Genomic DNA, 19,534 nt, shown 5'->3' with positions numbered 1-19,534 from the left:
GTCAAAGGGTTTTGGTCAGTTTTTTCCCAGTTCAGGATTGTGGTGTAAAACAAGACTTTCTGGCTGGTTTTCAGGTGTATTTTATAAGCTTCATAGTAGGGGATAGCAAGAGAGGTCTGATTGTGGACTACATTCAGAATGTAGTGCCTGCTCGTTAAGACCCTCACAATGGTTTCAGTGTGCTGGAAGGTTTTTTCATCAATATAGATATGCTACTCACCCTTGATAGGACTGTAGAGAAGAGACTTTTGAGGTGCATAAGGAAGTGCCTGCTGTACAAGTGGCGTTTCAAATGATCTATTTAGTATCATATAGTTCACTTCTCTGTGAATCAGGTTGTTTCATTTTGGTGGTGTTCTAAGAGACATACAACAGTCAAAATACTGATTGTCACTGCTGCAGTAAGTTTGTTGCCAGTATTCTTATATATATATTTTTAGTGATAAGGAAAAAACATTTTTGTATCACAATTTTCATCTCCCAGAGGTCTTCATTGTGAAACTGTTGCCAATATATTTTTAAGCAAAAAGAAGGTAAAATGTCACTGTTGTAATTAACTTTTTTCCCACAGAATCTTCTCCACAAATTGACGAAATTTGACTTGGGACAGGTTGAACAAGTTATGGATGTTTTATGTCAGCTTGCCTATAACCCACAGCAAGATGGCAATGATCTCTTTCAAGATGAGATTCATATGGTCATTTGTAAGAAGGTGTCCAGCTCCACAATATTGTAAGCAGTTATATTTATTTGCATGGTTGCATGTCATCTTTTCAGAAATGTAACATGTCTTTCTTTTGGCAGTACTTAGGCTATCTGATCAAAATTATCCAGATGCCTGTTAGTGGACGTAAATATGTTCTCCTCAGACCCTTCTTCTTTATGAGAACTTGAACTATGATGGGGACACTTTTAGCTAGGTATGTGAATGTTCATGAAGGAATGGCAACCTGTTCTTCCTATAGACATTTAACCAGCGAAGGTAGTAATGTTGGTCATTGCGATCTGGAGCTATGTAAGTGTTCTAACTCATTCCAAAAGTCTTCCACTGGGTTCAGCTTCAGACTCTGGGCAGGTCAGTCTATTTCAGGAATGTTGTACACAAATCATTGCCTCACAGGTGCTGTTTTATGACTGGGTCCATTGTCAAGCTGGTAAAACCACTCATCATCTCTGAACTGTTCCTCTACAGAACGCAGTACACACTGCTGTAAAATGTGTTCCTATCCTTTTGCATTTAGCATTTTCATAAGCACAATCAGAGGGTCACGCTCTAACCACAAAAACACTTTGTTACCATAACACCCCCTCCTTCGTGCTTCACAGTTGGCACTACAGGTATTGTTCTCCAGGCATAAGCCGAAATCATATCCTTCATCATATTGTGACAGAGTGTAGCATAAATCATAACTCGAACTTACTTATTTCCATTCATCCACTGTCTAGTGGCATTGGTCTTTACACCATCTCAACCATCTGTTACCGCTGACTACATAAATGTATGGCTTGTAAGGAGCTTCTTGACCATTCTACGGCATGCTTTTTAACCCCGCACACACAGCTGCTGTGCAAGCTGGATCACAGGTAGCACTTAGGAACTTAAAGAGTGATTGTTAATTTAATGTGATTTTTTACAACCATTCTCCACAATTCTTGAGTATCCATGTCCGTCAGTATATGAAGCCTGTGGGCCCTATTTTAGCTTTGATTGTTTCTTCGAATTTCTGCTTCACTATCCGCCTCACTAACAGTTGACTTTGGCAGCTTAAGGAGGTTCGTATGTCCCAGATGGACTTGTTACTCGGGTGACATCCAGTAACTAGCCCACATTCAAACGTTGCTCTCCTGACTGACACACCTGACACACCTGTCATGACTGCTGACTGACACATATGTCATGACTGCTTCTCTACTGACAACAAGACACCCCCCACTTCCATTTATACTGGTAGGTCTGCGACTCATGATGTCTAGTGACCAATTCCACATTACAAAGGGGTGTTTGAATACTTTTGATCAGATTGCGTATGTCTGTAAAAATATGAACTATCTTGAACAATTACTTTTGTATCATGTGTAGTCAGTTGTAATTTAGTGATTAATTACATTTTAAAACTAAGTTATGGAATTTCCACCATTATCTGATGTAGCTGACCATCATTTGCTCCAAGTAGGTGACTCGTTAGCAAAATAATTTAGTACCTTTTGCATTTCCAACAGTGGTTATTGTAAGTTATATGTAGTGACATGGCATACTCACTCAACAGATACAAATTATTATTTTCCACTGCCCGCTTGTAATCTGTTAATTATGTTTTTTTAGTATGTCATCAGTCTGCTTCAGCGAAGTTTGGTGAATTTGAATGTAATTTTCAGTCTAATGCACTCATTATAAGTTCCATTACAATTTTTATTGAACTATTTAAAATGGTACACGTTACTTTTACCCATGTAGTGTTCCTGTAATGTTATCATTGAGTGATGTGTATTGTATTCTTATTTGTTGACTGTAGCTGGTATGTTGATTCATGTTTTTTATGTTAAAAGGGATAAGAAGAAAGGTGTTATTGGTGCTGTGATGGCAGCGAAGGCTATAGCAAGTCGAACTACTAATATTAGTCAGAACTCTTCATCCCTTTCATCAGATGATTTAAGCCAAGGGACAATGAGAAACGCCATTGAATTGATGGGTAATATTTAATTTTTAATGTGTCTTCAGTAGAAAAACTACACAACGATACGAATGAAACTGCATCCGAATAGTAATAGTGAAAATCCTTGCACTTTCAAGATTGCAGCAGTCATAAGTACAAACAAAGATAAGACAAACACTACTTTATGATACGCAGTGCCTCAAAAAAATGCAAGAAATGGAAGATAATGAGAACATTACTCAGTAATTAAGTAAGAAAGTTACCCAGAACATCAGATCAAGAGAAAACTTGAGGTCAGGGCAAGAGGCAAACCCACAGTTAAACCTTAAACCTTTGCAAAAGGTGTTATTTGAAAGCCTGAGAAGTTACAGAGGTTATTAAACTGGTGAAAACCAAGAGTAGGACTGATTGAACTAGAAACACAGGTGAGGCAAAAATGGACAAGAAGAGTTTGATAGAGAAGAAGCAAAAAATGAAAGAAAAGTCCGCAAAAACCACAATTTGCAAATGAATTGAAATTAGGAAATAAAAACATAAATGAAGTGATAAGACAGAGATAATTGTGATAAGTTGTAATTACAGCTTGCAGCGTAGTGAAGACTAATTATGAATTGTGAAACAAACTTGCATAAACAGTATTCTGAGATATTAGTGCTGGAAGGAAGAATCAAAATAGTCAGCTGAGCACTAAACTAAAGCATTTAGTTATGGAGAATGCACTGCAATAGAGTCATGGTTGGTGCCAGTAAAGTCTCTTGCCTCCATTTATCATCACTGATGGTACCTGCCTCTGCAACTGAGGTTGCCTGTATTGTGTGGTGCATGACTCGGAGATAAGTTGGTTCTAATCCTGGTGATGGATGAAATTTTTGCTGTCACTATTTGGGTAACAGGGGGAGGAGAAGTGATGGTGTAAAGTTTCTGATCACGGTCTTTGTTCCAATGTCCTGAACTGAATTCTAAAGTGTTTCACATTGTCTCATGAAGTGAGGGAAATCCATCAGTTGGGTGGGGACACTAAGCTCTGCGGCCGTTTTGATTATTCGATAGGAGTAGGCTATGTGCTGGCATCAGGTTTCACCCTGTCTGTGCTCTCATAAACGTCATTCAGCTGGAACATAATACTACACTATACATGTATGCATTACACTCACCTACACTCTGCAAGTACACATATGACACACCTACCATATTCACGAGGAAAGGAGCCAGTGTGCACTGGGGAAGAACACCCTGTTTGATTGGGCAGCTTAAACACACACCAACGAATTTCTCAGCTGACAATGCTAACTAGGACAATTATTTAATTTAATCACTGCCAGTTCAGTAGTTAACATGCTGATACAGTTAAGATAAAAAAGAATGTATTCTACAGAAATGTGCAGTAAGAACATTAAGTAAATTTAATAACTGAACATTTTACAGAGGCCTCTTAGAGACCATGGATTCTTACATTAACATGCCACTATATATACTCCCTAATGGTATTTTTGGTTAATAATAAGAGTGAATTTAGGGCAAATTGTGAAGTTCGTAATTTACATATTGTAATGTAATTTAATTTGGCCTGGCCCCATGTTCGACACCAGTGTAATGTAATTTAATAAAAATTTATATATGCTTTGATAGCTTTTAATAATGTGATGTCAAAAAAAAGAGAAATATCTTTAATAATACTATGAACAATGTAATGTAATTTAATTTAGCCCAATGCGGATCAGCAGTCAGCAAACTAACTCAGTACTCAAGTTGGTTACGGGATTATAAATAATTAATTGTCTCTCTCTTGAATCATCACAGATATTCCTCAATATATATCAAAAGTATAGTTAAAACTGATGTGCTTAAAGCACCAGACAGTATTTTGTAAGTCAGTTCAATGTGAAGTAATAAAACCTGTAACTTCAGATTGTGGTTTTGTCTCAAATAGCAGTATAACAAGCATAATCCTTTGCTGATGAAATATTATACAAGAATTAGGATCATATGACCAGCCTTCCTTCCTGCCTGGGAGGTTATCACAAAACATTCAGAAAATCTGAAAGTAAAATATATTAAATTATTCGTAGCGGCCGCATAGCTCGTGGAATCGGAAAGAAAGTTTAGTGTCCTAACCTGTGGCACATGTCAAAGATGAGCTGAAAGAAAATTACTAATTATTTTCTTATATGGCACCTAACAATGGCCAATGTTCCGTTAAGGCCACATCTACTCAGGACAAGCAAAGTTTAGATTTACAAAGCTTACAAATTATTGCATACTGTACACAAATTTCAAGTCATGAACAACTATATTTCAGTTTTGTTTACAACTTACATAGACTGTTACAGCAAGATGAACCTCAGACAATCATTCTTTCCTCTCGAAGTCCAAGAACAGAAGAACACCAAAAAAATAGTTCAGTCACAGAAGCTCGAATGTCCGTGGAATATATTGCAACACAATGCATTTGTTTAATTCTTTGCATTATCGCCAGCTATTCATACAATAATTATCACTACATGGAACGTATAAATTTCAAATTCATGACCACCCCAGGAGATACAGTACAATATACGAGGGAAAGTTAATTGTTATCTACAAGGTAGTTAGAAAATTTTATTGTTGTCAAATAGGAAACTTACAAGAACATCATTTTTTGACTTAGTCTCCTTGCGTTTCAATGCACTTGGTCCATCGTTGTACAAGCTTCCTGATGCCCTCATAAAAGAAGATTCTCTGTTAAGCAGCAAGCCAGGAATGCACCGCTTCTTTCGCTGCTTCGTCTGAGGCAAATCGATGGCCCCTTAGTGCCTGTTTGAGTGAATCAAACAAGTGATAGTCAGAAGAGGCAAGATCGGGATGACATGGAGGATTACCCAATACTTCAAATTTGAGTTTCTGGAGCATTCCAGCAGTGTGGGCAGCAGTATGTAGACGGGCATTGTTGTGCAACAACACAACACCTTTTGACAGTATTCCTTGGTGTTTGCTTCAAATTGCAGGCTTTAGCCTGGCAGTAAGCATCTCACTCTAATGTGCACTGTGTATTGTTGTGCCCCCGTCCCCATAATGTTCCAGTACTGGACCTTGTGTGTCCCAAAAATCGGTTAGCATCAGTTTTCCTGTGGACGGTTGGGTCTTGAACTTTTTCTTGCACGGCTAATTTGGATGTTTCCATTCCATATTCCACTGTTTACTCTCCGGCTCGTAATGATGGATCCATGTGTCGTCACCAGTAATGACCCTGTCTAAGAAGTTGCAAGTTGTCCCCTTCATTACCATAGCGATCCAAATGTTTTTTGCAGATGTCCAAGAGCGTTTGTTCATGCAACTGTCTAGAGTTGTTCTGGAACCCATCTTGCACAAACTTTGTGAAACCCAAGTCTGTTGTGGATAATTTCGTAGGCAGAACCATGACATAATTTGTAGACGATGTGTCACTTTGTCAGTAGTTAATAGTCTTTCTAAAAGAATAATTTCACGTGAACGCTCAATGGTTTCTTAATTTGTAGTGGTAAATGGTTGACCGGCTCCTTCATCGTGCGTAACATTTGTGCGCCCATTTCAGAATTTTTCAATCCATTCGTACACACTCCATTGTGGCAAAATACTGTTCCCGTACTATATCGAAGGTCTTCCGTGTATTTCAGCCTCTGATACGCCTTCCGACTACAAAAAATGGATCACTGGACATTGTTCTTCTTTGGTGCAAATAGACAGCAGAGCAGCCATGGTTAACAGCACAGCAGCGATAACGAAACTAACCTAGCAGCTTGAAAACTGCGAAGATATGACAACAAATAAATAAAGCATGCGTCACCAACATAAAATGACAGTACTACCAAAATAAACAAAAATATAACTAAATTGTGGATAATAATTGACTTACCCTCACACATTGTGTATTCCTGTTTGGAGTTCAGAATGGGATTTTACTGCGTATTCTAATGGAAAAGTCTATAACGGGTTATCAGAAAACATCAGACTGGAAACTGAAAATCTGTGGCTATTCAACAAAGTAACAGAATACCTTGTTGGCTACTCCTATAATTTGTCAGAAGATTGGACCTGAGGATGTAAATTTTCGTAAACAATAACATTTTGAAAAGGTTTTTAATTTTTCCACTATGTAGACAGCTATATTCTTCTCTGAAAGCTATATCATCTGAGAGGTATATCTGAAAAGTAAATACTATTTGCTTATATTTAAATGTTGACAGTTCAGATCAATGTGGCCCTAATGGAGCTCCAACTGTTGATTGTTTATGATACCACAAAGTCATTGTTTTGATTCAGTAATTTGACTGTGGGTGAAAGCAAACAACAAGACCTCTGAAAATCTTGCTCCCACTAGTTGGGAAGTGCACGCTGTAATTTTATTTTTACAGGGTGTTTCAAAAATGACCGGTATATTTGAAACGGCAATAAAAACTAAACGAGCAGCGATAGAAATACACCGTTTGTTGCAATATGCTTGGGACAACAGTACATTTTCAGGCAGACAAACTTTCGAAATTACAGTAGTTACAATTTTCAACAACAGATGGCGCTGCAAGTGATGTGAAAGATATAGAAGACAACGCAGTCTGTGGGTGCGCCATTCTGTACGTCGTCTTTCTGCTGTAAGCGTGTGCTGTTCACAACGTGCAAGTGTGCTGTAGACAACATGGTTTATTCCTTAGAACAGAGGATTTTTCTGGTGTTGGAATTCCACCACCTAGAACACAGTGTTGTTGCAACAAGACGAAGTTTTCAACGGAGGTTTAATGTAACCAAAGGACCGAAAAGCGATACAATAAAGGATCTGTTTGAAAAATTTCAACGGACTGGGAACGTGACGGATGAATGTGCTGGATAGGTACGGCGACTGCGTACGGCAACCACAGAGGGCAACGCGCAGCTAGTGCAGCAGGTGCTCCAACAGCAGCCTCGGGTTTCCGTTCGCCGTGTTGCAGCTGCGGTCCAAATGACGCCAACGTCCACGTATCGTCTCATGCGCCAGAGTTTACACCTCTATCCATACAAAATTCAAACGCGGCAACCCCTCAGCACCGCTACCATTGCTGCACGAGAGACATTCGCTAACGATATAGTGCACAGGATTGATGACGGCGATATGCATGTGGGCAGCATTTGGTTTACTGACGAAGCTTATTTTTATCTGGATGGCTTCGTCAATAAACAGAACTGGCGCATATGGGGAACCGAAAAGCTCCATGTTGCAGTCCCATCGTCCCTGCATCCTCAAAAAGTACTGGTCTGGGCCGCCATTTTTTCCAAAGGAATCATTGGTCCATTTTTCAGATCCGAAACGATTACTGCATTACGCTATCTGGACATTCTTCGTGAATTTGTGGCGGTACAAACTGCCTTAGACGACACTGCGAACATCTCGTGGTTTATGCAAGATGCTGCCCGGCCACATCGCACGGCCGACGTCTTTAATTTCCTGAATGAATTTTTCGATGATTGTGTGATTGCTTTGGGCTATCCGAAACATACAGGAGGCGGCGTGGATTGGCCTCACGTGTTCCAGTGTTTCTACGGAATCCAAACTGATCTTCCCCGAGGTTGGCTTCTACTAGTTTTTCCATTCGTCTGTAAAGAATTCGTGTTAGTATTTTGCAGCTGTGACTTATTAAACTGATAGTTCGGTCATTTTCACATCTGTCAACACCTGCTTTCTTTGGGATTGGAATTATTATATTCTTCTTGAAGCCTGAGGGTATTTCGCCTGTTCTATACATCTTGCTCACCAGATGGTAGAGTTTTGTCAGGACTGGCTCTCCCAAGGCTGTCAGTAGTTCCAATGGAATGTTGTCTACTCCGGGGGCCTTGTTTCGACTCAGGTCTTTCAGTGCTCTGTCAAACTCTTCACGCAGTATCATATCTCCCATTTCATCTTCATCTACATCCTCTTCCATTTCCATAATATTGTCCTCAAGTACATCGCCCTTGTATAGACCCTCTATATACTCCTTCCACCTTTCTGCTTTCCCTTCTTTGCTTAGAACTGGGTTTCCATCTGAGCTCTTGATATTTATACAAGTCGTTCTCTTATCTCCAAAGGTCTCTTTAATTTTCCTGTAGGCAGTATCTATTTTACCCCTAGTGAGATAGGCCTCTACATCCTTACATTTGTCCTCTAGCCATCCCTGCTTAGCCATTTTGCACTTCCTGTCGATCTCATTTTTGAGACGTTTGTATTCCTTTTTGCCTGCTTCATTTACTGCATTTTTATATTTTCTCCTTTCATCAATTAAATTCAATATTTCTTCTGTTACCCAAGGATTTCTACTAGCCCTCGTCTTTTTACCTACTCGATCCTCTGCTGCCTTCGCTACTTCGTCCCTCAAAGCTACCCATTCTTCTTCTACTGTATTCCTTTCCCCCATTCCTGTCAATTGTTCCTTTATGCTCTCCCTGAAAATCTGTACAACCTCTGGTTCTTTCAGTTTATCCAGGTCCCATCTCCTTAAATTCCCACCTTTTTGCAGTTTATTCCATTTTAATCTACAGGTCATAACCAATAGATTGTGGTCAGAATCCACATCTGCCCCTGGAAATGTCTTACAATTTAAAACCTGGTTCCTAAATCTCTGTCTTACCATTATATAATCTATCTGATACCTTTTAGTATCTCCAGGATTCTTCCATGTATACAACCTTCTTTCATGATTCGTAAACCAAGTGTTAGTCATGATTATGTTGTGCTCTGTGCAAAATTCTACGAGGCGGCTTCCTCTTTCATTTCTTAGCCCCAATCCATATTCACCTACTATGTTTCCTTCTCTCCCTTTTCCTACACTCGAATTCCAGTCACCCATGACTATTAAATTTTCTTCTCCCTTCACAATCTTAATAATTTCTTTTATTTCATCATACATTTCTTCAATTTCTTCGTCATCTGCAGAGCTAGTTGGCATATAAACTTGTACTACTGTAGTAGGTATGGGCTTCGTATCTATCTTGGCCACAATAATGCGTTCACTATGCTGTTTGTAGTAGCTTACCTGCATTCCTATTTTCCTATTCATTATTAAACCTACTCCTGCATTACCCCTATTTGATTTTGTGTTTATAACCCTGTAGTCACCTGACCAGAAGTCTTGTTCCTCCTGCCACCGAACTTCACTAATTCCCACTGTATCTAACTTCAACCTATCCATTTCCCTTTTTAAATTTTCTAGCCTACCTGCCCGATTAAGGGATCTGACATTCCACGCTCCGATCCGTAGAACGCCAGTTTTCTTTCTCCTGATAACGACATCCTCTTGAGTAGTCCCCGCCCGGAGATCCGAATGGGGGACTATTTTACCTCCGGAATGTTTTACCCAAGAGGACGCCATCATCATTTAATCATACAGTAAAGCTGCATGCCCTCAGGAAAAATTACGGCTGTAGTTTCCCCTTGCTTTCAGCCGTTCGCAGTACCAGCACAGCAAGGCCGTTTTGGTTATTGTTACAAGGCCAGATCAGTCAATCATCCAGACTGTTGCCATTGCAACTACTGAAAAGGCTGCTGCCCCTCTTCAGGAACCACACGTTTGTCTGGCCTCTCAACAGATACCCCTCCGTTGTGGTTGCACCTACGGTACGGCTATCTGTATCGCTGAGGCACTCAAGCCTCCCCACCAACGGCAAGGTCCATGGTTCATGCAAATAGAACTTTCAGCAAAACTAATTACATCATTAAATCAGCATGTTCAATATAACCAACTAAATAATAAATATGAGTGGAATGCAGGTTATATAACACTTTGACATATTCAGTATTATGAAAAGGAAAGTTGCCACTCACCATATAGCGGAGATGCTGAGTCGCATTTAGGCACAACAAAGGCTTATTTGTGACAGTTTTTTTTGCCTATCTGTGACTAAGTATCTCTGCTATAAGGTGATTGGCAACTTTCCTTTTCATAATATTGTTACATTGCATCCTGGATTTTCCATTATTTGAATTTTGACATATTCAAGTATATGTAAATCATTATGTAAATAACTGTACTGAGAACATTGCAAAAATCAGTAAAAAGTTAGTTATTGAGGGCTTTGAAGTCATAACAGATGAAGTAGTTCCAACTTGCTGTGTCATAGATTCCCACCTAACAGATAGTGTATTGATTGCTCAGATATTACATGAACCAGTGACATGGAGAGCCCTGCTTGCAATACAATGATAATTCCTTTTATATTCATGTAGTAACTGCTCAACACTCCCTCCGCATAGTGAACCGTTGTTTAAAAATTGTAGAATGGCATCTCACTTGATTAAACTGAGTCGTCTTATGGAGAATTGTTCTGGGTATTTACAGACATCTGCTCTCCCATTTTCTTAGTGACCCCAACCATACACATCTTTCTTCAAACACAGCATTCCCTTGATAAACACACGTGCTTGGCAATTGAGCACTTGTCTGAATTACTTTGTCCTCCCTCATATCAGTTACCTGCATTAAGTTTTACTGTGCTGCTGGAACTTACATTAAGAAGTAAAATGTCTCATAATGCTAGAGGAGTTACAAGAATACATTTTTTAAAATCTAAATTCATTCCTTATCAGTTGACATAATGGAAACTAAACCCATCCTGTCCAATGTGTCCTTGACCACCACTGATGGGCGTATCTTATCATTTGCTATTCATAGTGTTAGCTGAATGTTACTATTCTTCATATTTTTTCATTCCTTTTTTTCCTTTCTTTCAGTAATTTTCTTACAATTTTAGTTTTGTGCCTCATTTAGTGTACTCCAAAATATGTCATATTTTTTTCTTACTGTTGACCTTTACGTGCAAAAGACAACAAGATTGCACAGTGGTTAAGATTTCAAATCTACATCCAACCACCCCAATTCAGATTTTCCAGAGTTTCTTGAAATTGTTTACGTTTGATGGTGGAATGGTTTCTTCAATGAGTTCATGGCTGTTTGCCTCCCTCATCATTCCAATTGAGCTACTGTTATTTTTCTGACTTTGATGATGTTGATGGAATATACATAACGTGTGTGTGTGTGTGTGTGTGTGTGTGTGTGTGTGTGTGTGTGTGTGTGTGTGTATTTTCTAACTTCAAAAGAAATTGTGCATTGTTATTGTATTTACATTGTGCAAAAACTATCTTTTGCTAGATACTAATTTTTTTGTGTTATTGCTATCTGAGTCCTGTTCGTAACAGAATTTCAATGTTTTACCTTTGATGGCTTTCTGTTCTTTATGTGTGGTATCTAATAGGGTTCTTTTCTTTTTAGATCTTGTAATGGCTGGCACCAAGACCTATCCAGAGGCTCAAGGGCTATTCTTTGATGAAATGTCATTGATAGCTGCTAAAACTCCTAACTTGGGCGAGAGTTTTATTGTGAGTATATGTCATTGTAGAAGAGAGAAAAGTAGTTTAAATCGCATAGTGGCTTCATGCAGTGGCAGGCACTTAATGACTTTCCTTTAAATCTTGGAGTACAGGATGCACAGTTCAACAGAAATGGTTGGATGTCTTACAGAATATGAACAAGACAGCATAACACTTGCAGCATTTAGTTGGTGAAAAATATCCTCAAAAATGTATGTGGTAACTGTAGTAAGAATTAACTACATATTATGTCTGTTTAAACTCCAGTCATGAAAAAGGTGAACTGAACTGATAGGTTATCTTAATTAATCAGCAGACTTGTAAAAACACATTTTGTATTGGTTGACGCTGATAGTTTTTCATACATGTCCTTAATGACTTTTAATGTTTCATACTCTGCAGTGACCAAACTTGGGACAATAATTTGTTGTCCTAGTTGTAAAACATGAATTTTTAATACATGATAGTATTATGAAAAGGGTAGCTGCTACTCGCCATGTAGCAGAGTTGCTGAGTTGCAGATAGGCACAACAAAAAGACTCAAACATATTTATTATGCCCATCTGCAGCTCAACAACTCCACTGTATGGTGAGTAGCAACTGTTCTGTTCATAAGATTGTCATTATTCCATCCTGTATTTTCCATTGTTTAATTTTTAAAGTTTGCTATAGGAAAATGGAATCTGAAGAAGGTTTGTGGTTCCAAAAGCTAGGCGTGGTGCCGTTATTTATTTTTGTGTATTTCTGTCGGCTTCAATGGGAGATCCATTTTGTGAACACAAGTTCTGAGCAGCCCATCTGTCTCTGAATTTTCATCAACAGATAGTCAACTACATGGCAAATGTAAGTTGGATGAGATAGCGCCAGTGGTGATTAGTGATGTTTGTGGCTGGGAGTGCTACAGGTAATTTTCTCAATGTCTACCATCTAACTTGGCTCATCATATTTTCTCAGTAGCCTCCAGTATTTTCATACAGGGTGCAGCACTTAAATCCAGACAAATAAAACTTTTTTTTTTTAAGCAAATTTATACAAACAAAATACAAATGTAAATGAAAATCCTTTTACATTTAACTAGTTGTATCTGTCAAAAGAGTAACATTACTCAATGTAACCTCTCTTCAGCCGCAATGACCACCTCCAATCTTGTCCTGAAGCGATCGCATATACTCTTTAAAATAGCGCTGTCCATGTTTGCAACTTCTGCGTTGGTAACAGTGCATAGAGGTGCGACATTAGGATGCCTCTTCTTATTGGTAACTCTTTCGACTGCACTCCAAACATAGTAATTGAGGGGGTTCAAATCCAGGCTATTCTGGGTCAAGAACTCCTTTGACTAGAACCTGTCAACATTATCTGAGAGCCAGTTTTGGACTAATGGCTTGTATGAGGTCCTCCTCTGCCATGTGACGAATTGTTCACTCAGTGATGTTCAATACTGATGCCAATTTCCTCAGCAATTGCCCCATGCCCTCCGACATCAGTGCCTGAGCCTTTTTGATGATTGCCGCAGTTTGTGATGTGCGTTTCCTCGAATGAGGTTCCGTCACGGGGTTAGCATAACCTTCCCCAGATGTCTCTGAAGCATTATACTTGGCCACAATATTGTAAACAGTTGATCTTGGGTAGTTACGGGATGTATGTACAGCCACCTCGGTTTTTGTGCAACTGAGGTGGCTATACACATGTCCTGTAACTAAACAACGTACAGTTGCTGGATCTCAGCCAATAAATATGTTTAAAACTTCATGATCTCAGGTAGCTGAAGAATCGAACTATTTCAGTGGTAGAAGGCCCAGCGTGAAGGCTTTCGATAATTGCGGCTCTTCGGTTGCACTCCGCACTTGTCTGTAGCATCTCAGCCATTTTGTGGTTCTGACTGTTTACTAGATACCTATGGCTTTCAAGAACGCCAGTCATGACCTCTGGCAGAACTACGATATGGCAGGAAATTCAAATTGAAATCTGTCTGGATTTAAGCTCTGCATCCTGTAGTTGCTGAATCATAAGCTGCTTGTTCCACCAAGGCTGGCAGTTCCGTTATAATTATTCTATTGGTCCGATAGGTATCCACTATCAAGATACATGACCAGTGAGAATGTTTGTATGAGTAACACAAAAAACTTTACTGACAACATCTGTCATTATGACCTGTCACTGGTTTAAACATATGTGCAATATCTGAGATTGCCACTAAGGTAGTACACCTAAACCTTTTAATTTTGTGGCTCATACAATCTTGATATTCTTCCAAATATAATGAAACCCAACTATCTTTATGTAAAGTATAAGGCAACAGATGTGAATAATATCGAAATATTTAGATTCGATCCTACTCATCACAAATTTGAAAAGAGGATATTTCCTGCATGAAATCGTCATTTAGCAAATTAAACCTAAAGTTGCGCGTAGAAAAACTTAAAATAGAAAATACTAATTCTGGATTTCAGAATGTGTATGTCCCTTCATTAGGGAGGAAAAAGAGATTGGTTGGGAAAGTCCAGAGGGTGAGGGGTGATTTTGGGGGGGGGGGGGGGGGCAGGGTGGTATACGACCTGGGAGATCCGGGAAAAACTTGGGAATTTTTTCATCCGGGAAAAACCCGTGAGTTTTTTAGGATTCTGGGAATTTTTCGTTGTTCTAGTTTTCAGTTAAATTTTTGTAATTTTGACTGGTAAGAATCGATACTCTAACAAAGGATATTAATTTATCCTGCTACTGCAGAATAATACTGCAACAATAAAACATGAACGAGAAAAAAAGGAAAATAAAACATAAATTGCCAAGGAAATGTGCCATATACAACAACAAAACACAGTGATCATACAAGCTTTTGCCAACAGCAAAATGTGTCAAAGGCTTTAGGAAGACTATGCAATGCTTCATAACAACAAATTGCCTCCGATGAGCGTGACATCACAACTGTTTACATTAGATTCGTTTTAGCAGTTACTAACGGGCTCATGCGCATGCGGAGTTGAGTGGCGTATGAGTGGTACCTTCTCCCGTTTCTGGCTACATAAATGTGGCTGTTGGCTGTGTAAGTAGTTGCAGCAAGCAGCTAGATGAAACGGGGGAAAATTTTACTGCCGCGCCCAAGCTGCCAGATTCACGCTTTCGCGCCCGGATCTATGAGGGAGGAGGGGGGAAGTGCCAAATTCATATTCTTCAGGAGAAAAAACCTTGTTTCACGAAGCGCCTAGCATCCAGCGCACGTTGGTCTATTGATTACCCATTTGATTCGCATCCCTGTTGGTTTTCGAACACACTCTGTAAGTTGATTTCTGAATGAATCATAAGCCGCGCTGGGTAGCCGTGCAGTCTGAGGTGACTTGTCATGGCTCCCTCCGTCGGAGGTTCGAATCCTCCCTCGGGCATGGGTGTATGTGTTGTTCTTAGCGTAAGTTAGTTTAAGTTAGATTAAGTAGTGTGTAAGCCTAGGTTCCAATGACATCAGCAGTTTGGTCCCATAGTGAAAAAAAATTATAAGTCGTTTTTTGAATGCGTGCATAGTGTGTGTGATGTCTCTGTCAGGGGAATCCTCGCCACATCTAGAAATAAAGTTTCCTGCTGGCAAAAGGGGACCGGGCCATTCAATCTGAGCGGAGTAAAACTGAATGAGTGAACGCCAATTTCTGTCTGATTATGTTGTTGTTTGGGTTTGCGAATGATCAGCGTTGTTATAATTACTAGGGAAATCCATAGAATCAGACTACCAGAGTGGAAATAAACGACTAACAGCAAGAACAGGTAAGAAAGATTACGTATTATCTTCTCAGTGTATCCAGCAAAATGAAATTTTGTCAGAAAATTTTTCGCCAGATCGCTTCACTAGTAAGGGTCCCCGTCTAGCAGCCGCTTAAGCTCTATTCTGGAAGTAGCGCGGAAAATGGTTTGTGCGAACATAACAACACTTAACTGGATAATAATCAGTGATAACTAAACCAGTGATTCTGGCTGGATTAGGGAAGTTGACCGGCGAGTATGTTTTGACAAAGGTAGGAATAGTTGAAGAATTAGTCATGATGAGATTGATTGTTAGAACGAAGAAGGAGAAGAAACGGGGACATCACACAAATTAGGAAAGAATATGACGATCACAAATTTATATAAAAATCTCGTACTATTACTTTTTGATCTCGTGCTCAAGAAACTGGAGCGTATGAATGAAATGTGAAACTGTTTCCTAACATAGAGCTTTTTGCTTGTAGTAGGCCTAATAGGCATTTTATATTGATCTTCGTGAATTACATACTGTCGTGTTGTAAAAATGACTATTTATGCCAAAACAGTCTCGTTTATTTGGCGTGTGTTACAATTTCTGCAGTGTTAGAAAGGCCTATTTTGTTTTACCTAGCAGGCAGTGACAAATAGACGTAATCAGATCGAGAAACCACACCAGTCTTGGGTAGTATTTGTGTTAACAGCTTACACAATGTTAGACAACGATATTTCGATTTTTGATGTAGCAAAACATTTGACGAACTTTGATGAGGTAACTGATTCTTTTGCAGAAAGGAAAGCACACCATGTAAAGCTGTCGCAGGATTAGAGAGAAAACAATGCTAGGCGCTAAGAATTGAAGAAATGTGTACTGTATTGCTTGTCTCTTGTCTTTACTGGTTTTATGTATCCTATATTTAATTTTATTTCACCCAAAACAGAAAGGTATTAGCTAACAGGCAATACAGAATGCAAATTTTCTGAAGAGTTCTTGTTCTCCAGATTACAAATAGTCCCATCCAATATTAATTGCGAGATTTATTAAGAGGGGCAGGATGTCAAACCGACCGACTGTAAGCAGGAGAGGCACCACAGGACATTTTAATTTCCACTGTCCTGAATACAGTTTGATGGCACCCAATACAAAATATACACGTTTCAATTCCACGGAGCGAAATACAGTGACGTGCGATCGAAGAATGCTGTGTGAAGAGGGGTGGCACTGCACACTCGCACACTTGCACGCTTAAGACCAAATAACATGTCTTACATTTCCTCGAACATATATGTTTTATGTATCAGACTCTTCATAAAGCTGGGCTCTACAAAATGAACATATTTTCGAAAATTCAATTTTTTTAAATTTTTGGCGTCGTATCTCAAACGCTCGAAGGAGGGGGGTGGGAGGGGGAGGAGGGGCGGCGCTATCTTAGTATTATCTCGGTTCGGAAATATCATAGATCCGAGGCTGATGCGCAGAGCAGTCTGAGTTATAGTGGCCAAGTATGTAGTCTCCACGTGACCTGTGTTTACATTTAGTGATTTTGCAGTTTCCTCTTCGTTTACTGCTCTCACGTCAAATGAAAACAAAATGGATTTCTGTGGCCGGGAGCTATCAAGTGAATTAAAATACATTCACATAATTACAGAAAGCTAATATACGTTATTAGTTTCAGATTTTATTTTATTTCCGCTTTTCTGACAGCCATGCATTAATCGCTTGTAGAACAATGAAGTTATTTTTGTCGGTTTGCTAAAGAAATTAGGTCTTTTAAGCTGAGGCAGTCAATGTGTTTGAAACAAAGTGTTTAGTTCCACACTATTGGCTAATTTCAATTGCTCGCTGCATTTCAGGTGCACGTTTTTAAACATCTTATTGCACATTTTCATCTTCTAGCATGTGTGGCATTATGTCATAAGAAAGAATAAAAAATGAGTTAATACAGTACTTGTACTCCAAGAAAATTTACATCCCAAAACCCACACCGAAAAGCTTAATATCAGGTCTACGCCTACTCCGTTGGCAATCCGGACATACGAATGTGCCCTTTAAGTATACACCTTAAATGTGCCATTTTAGTATGGCTCACGAAATTCCGACGCTTTTGGTGTATCCTCTGATATCTTTCTTCTTTTATGACATAATGTGAGATCTTTTAATGTTTTACACGTACGAACATACGGGCTTCCTGTGTTACAGCAGCTGCCAAAGCACGGTGGCGCCTTTTACCTGGCGCTGTCTAACGACTACTGAAATTAACCTATTTCTAACAGGCCAAGGGAAAATAATGCGAATGGTGGTTTGAAAAGCGGTACTCTAAAAGTAAATTTCCTTTTACTCAAATTGAACTATGTGCGAGAATGTACGATGAATTTTGTAAATCACAGAGCGTTCGACTCTCATTTAAAAATCAACTCTTTGACGACGAGCCATTTAGAAGTATTTCGAGCCCAGAAGATCAGACATTCATGTCGTTATTATGAGCAAATTGATGTAATGCTACGGGAAGCTCTCTCTCCTTTGCGGTAGCTAATTTATTTGTGGAAAACTTTGAGGGCAAGTCACTGGACTCTGCTAAAAATTTAACTCGCACATTTGTGTGATGTATCCTAAAGTGTAGCACGCGCAAAAAATATCAACATTATATGTGAAAGCTTAGCTTCTCTTGAACCTTAGAGACCATTATTATATGTGAATGCTTTGCTTTTCTTGTCGCAACACTATGTATATAATTTGAAACATTAACTTTTCCTGTTTGAGTATCCGCGCTACTTAACAATGATGTCTCTATTAGCTGACTACATCACGTGTCCTGGGGTCTGAATATCCGCTGTGGCCGAGCGGTTATAGGCGCTACAGTCTGGAACCGCGACACCGCTGCGGTTGCAGGTTCGAATCCTGCCTCGGGCATGGATGTGTGTGATGTCCTTAGGTTAGTTAGGTTTAAGTAGTTCTAAGTTCTAGGGGACTGATGACCTCAGATGTTAAGTCCCATAGTGCTCAGAGTCATTTGAACAATTTTTTTTTTTAATATCCGCTGTCATCGGCTGGCGGGATCACGTGACATGAGCGGCTTACAAAAGCGCATCGCAATCTCGATTACAGTGGTTCAGAAAGTAACAAGCGGTATTTGATGGAATTCGAATTTATACTTTCGTAATACGAAAATATGCAGTGTACATGTTACTGCACATCAAAAATCTTTCCAAATGGAGTTTCCTTCCCTCACTTTCCTTTTCTAAAGTGCCGGGAAATTCTACGCCCATGCATAAAAGCATAACCATTCAAAGGATTGATAAGTTTTACAGTTCCGAGGGAAAATATATTGTCACTTAATAACACGGAAAAAGTGTCTTCATCCGGGAGAAAGTGTATTTTTAACCGGGAAATTTGGGAAAAATCCGGCAATTTTTTTTCCTTGTCCACGTATACACCCTGGGAGGGGGGATGAGAAAGATAGCCTGTAGTGGTGTTGAGAGAAGACAAAAGGTAAGGAGAAACAGTCGGAAACAGCAGGTCAAAGAGAGTACATTGGTGAGCACTGTGCCAGCTTCATTTAAGACATGACAGAAGTGACATATGATGGGAGACGACAAATGCGTCTTGACTTTTGCATAGCAAAAGAATTGGTGATAACAAATTCAGTATTTCAGAACCGCTCAAGATGACAATGCACATAGGTAAAACCAGGGACCACAGGGTGATATCAAAGTAACTTAGTTGCATTGCAGTACCAACTACCACCAAAAAGAAATTGCACACTCAAAGTAAAATGTAAGGGGTGGCAGAAAATAAATTAAAATCACTTACTACTAGAGAATACAGTAGAAA

The 19,534-nt window shown here is 39.3% G+C and overlaps 1 protein-coding gene across 3 annotated transcripts in view; it reads left to right on the top strand.

Moving 5' to 3' along the window:
- The window catches only part of LOC124711891 (Fanconi anemia group D2 protein), a 206,393-nt gene that overhangs the window by 75,182 nt on the left and 111,677 nt on the right, over positions 1–19,534 (top strand). For all 3 annotated transcript variants that reach the window (XM_047242137.1, XM_047242136.1, XM_047242138.1), the window contains exons 10-12: positions 572–732; positions 2,548–2,690; positions 11,882–11,988. In XM_047242137.1, the coding sequence (XP_047098093.1) occupies positions 572–732; positions 2,548–2,690; positions 11,882–11,988 (411 nt within the window). The remainder of the gene's footprint in view (positions 1–571; positions 733–2,547; positions 2,691–11,881; positions 11,989–19,534) is intronic.

Source organism: Schistocerca piceifrons, chromosome 8 (genome assembly GCF_021461385.2).
Source record: "Schistocerca piceifrons isolate TAMUIC-IGC-003096 chromosome 8, iqSchPice1.1, whole genome shotgun sequence".
Classification (NCBI taxonomy): Eukaryota; Metazoa; Arthropoda; class Insecta; order Orthoptera; family Acrididae; genus Schistocerca; species Schistocerca piceifrons.
The sequence above is the reverse complement of the archived record's forward strand: the minus strand, read 5'-3'. Positions and strand labels throughout refer to the sequence as shown.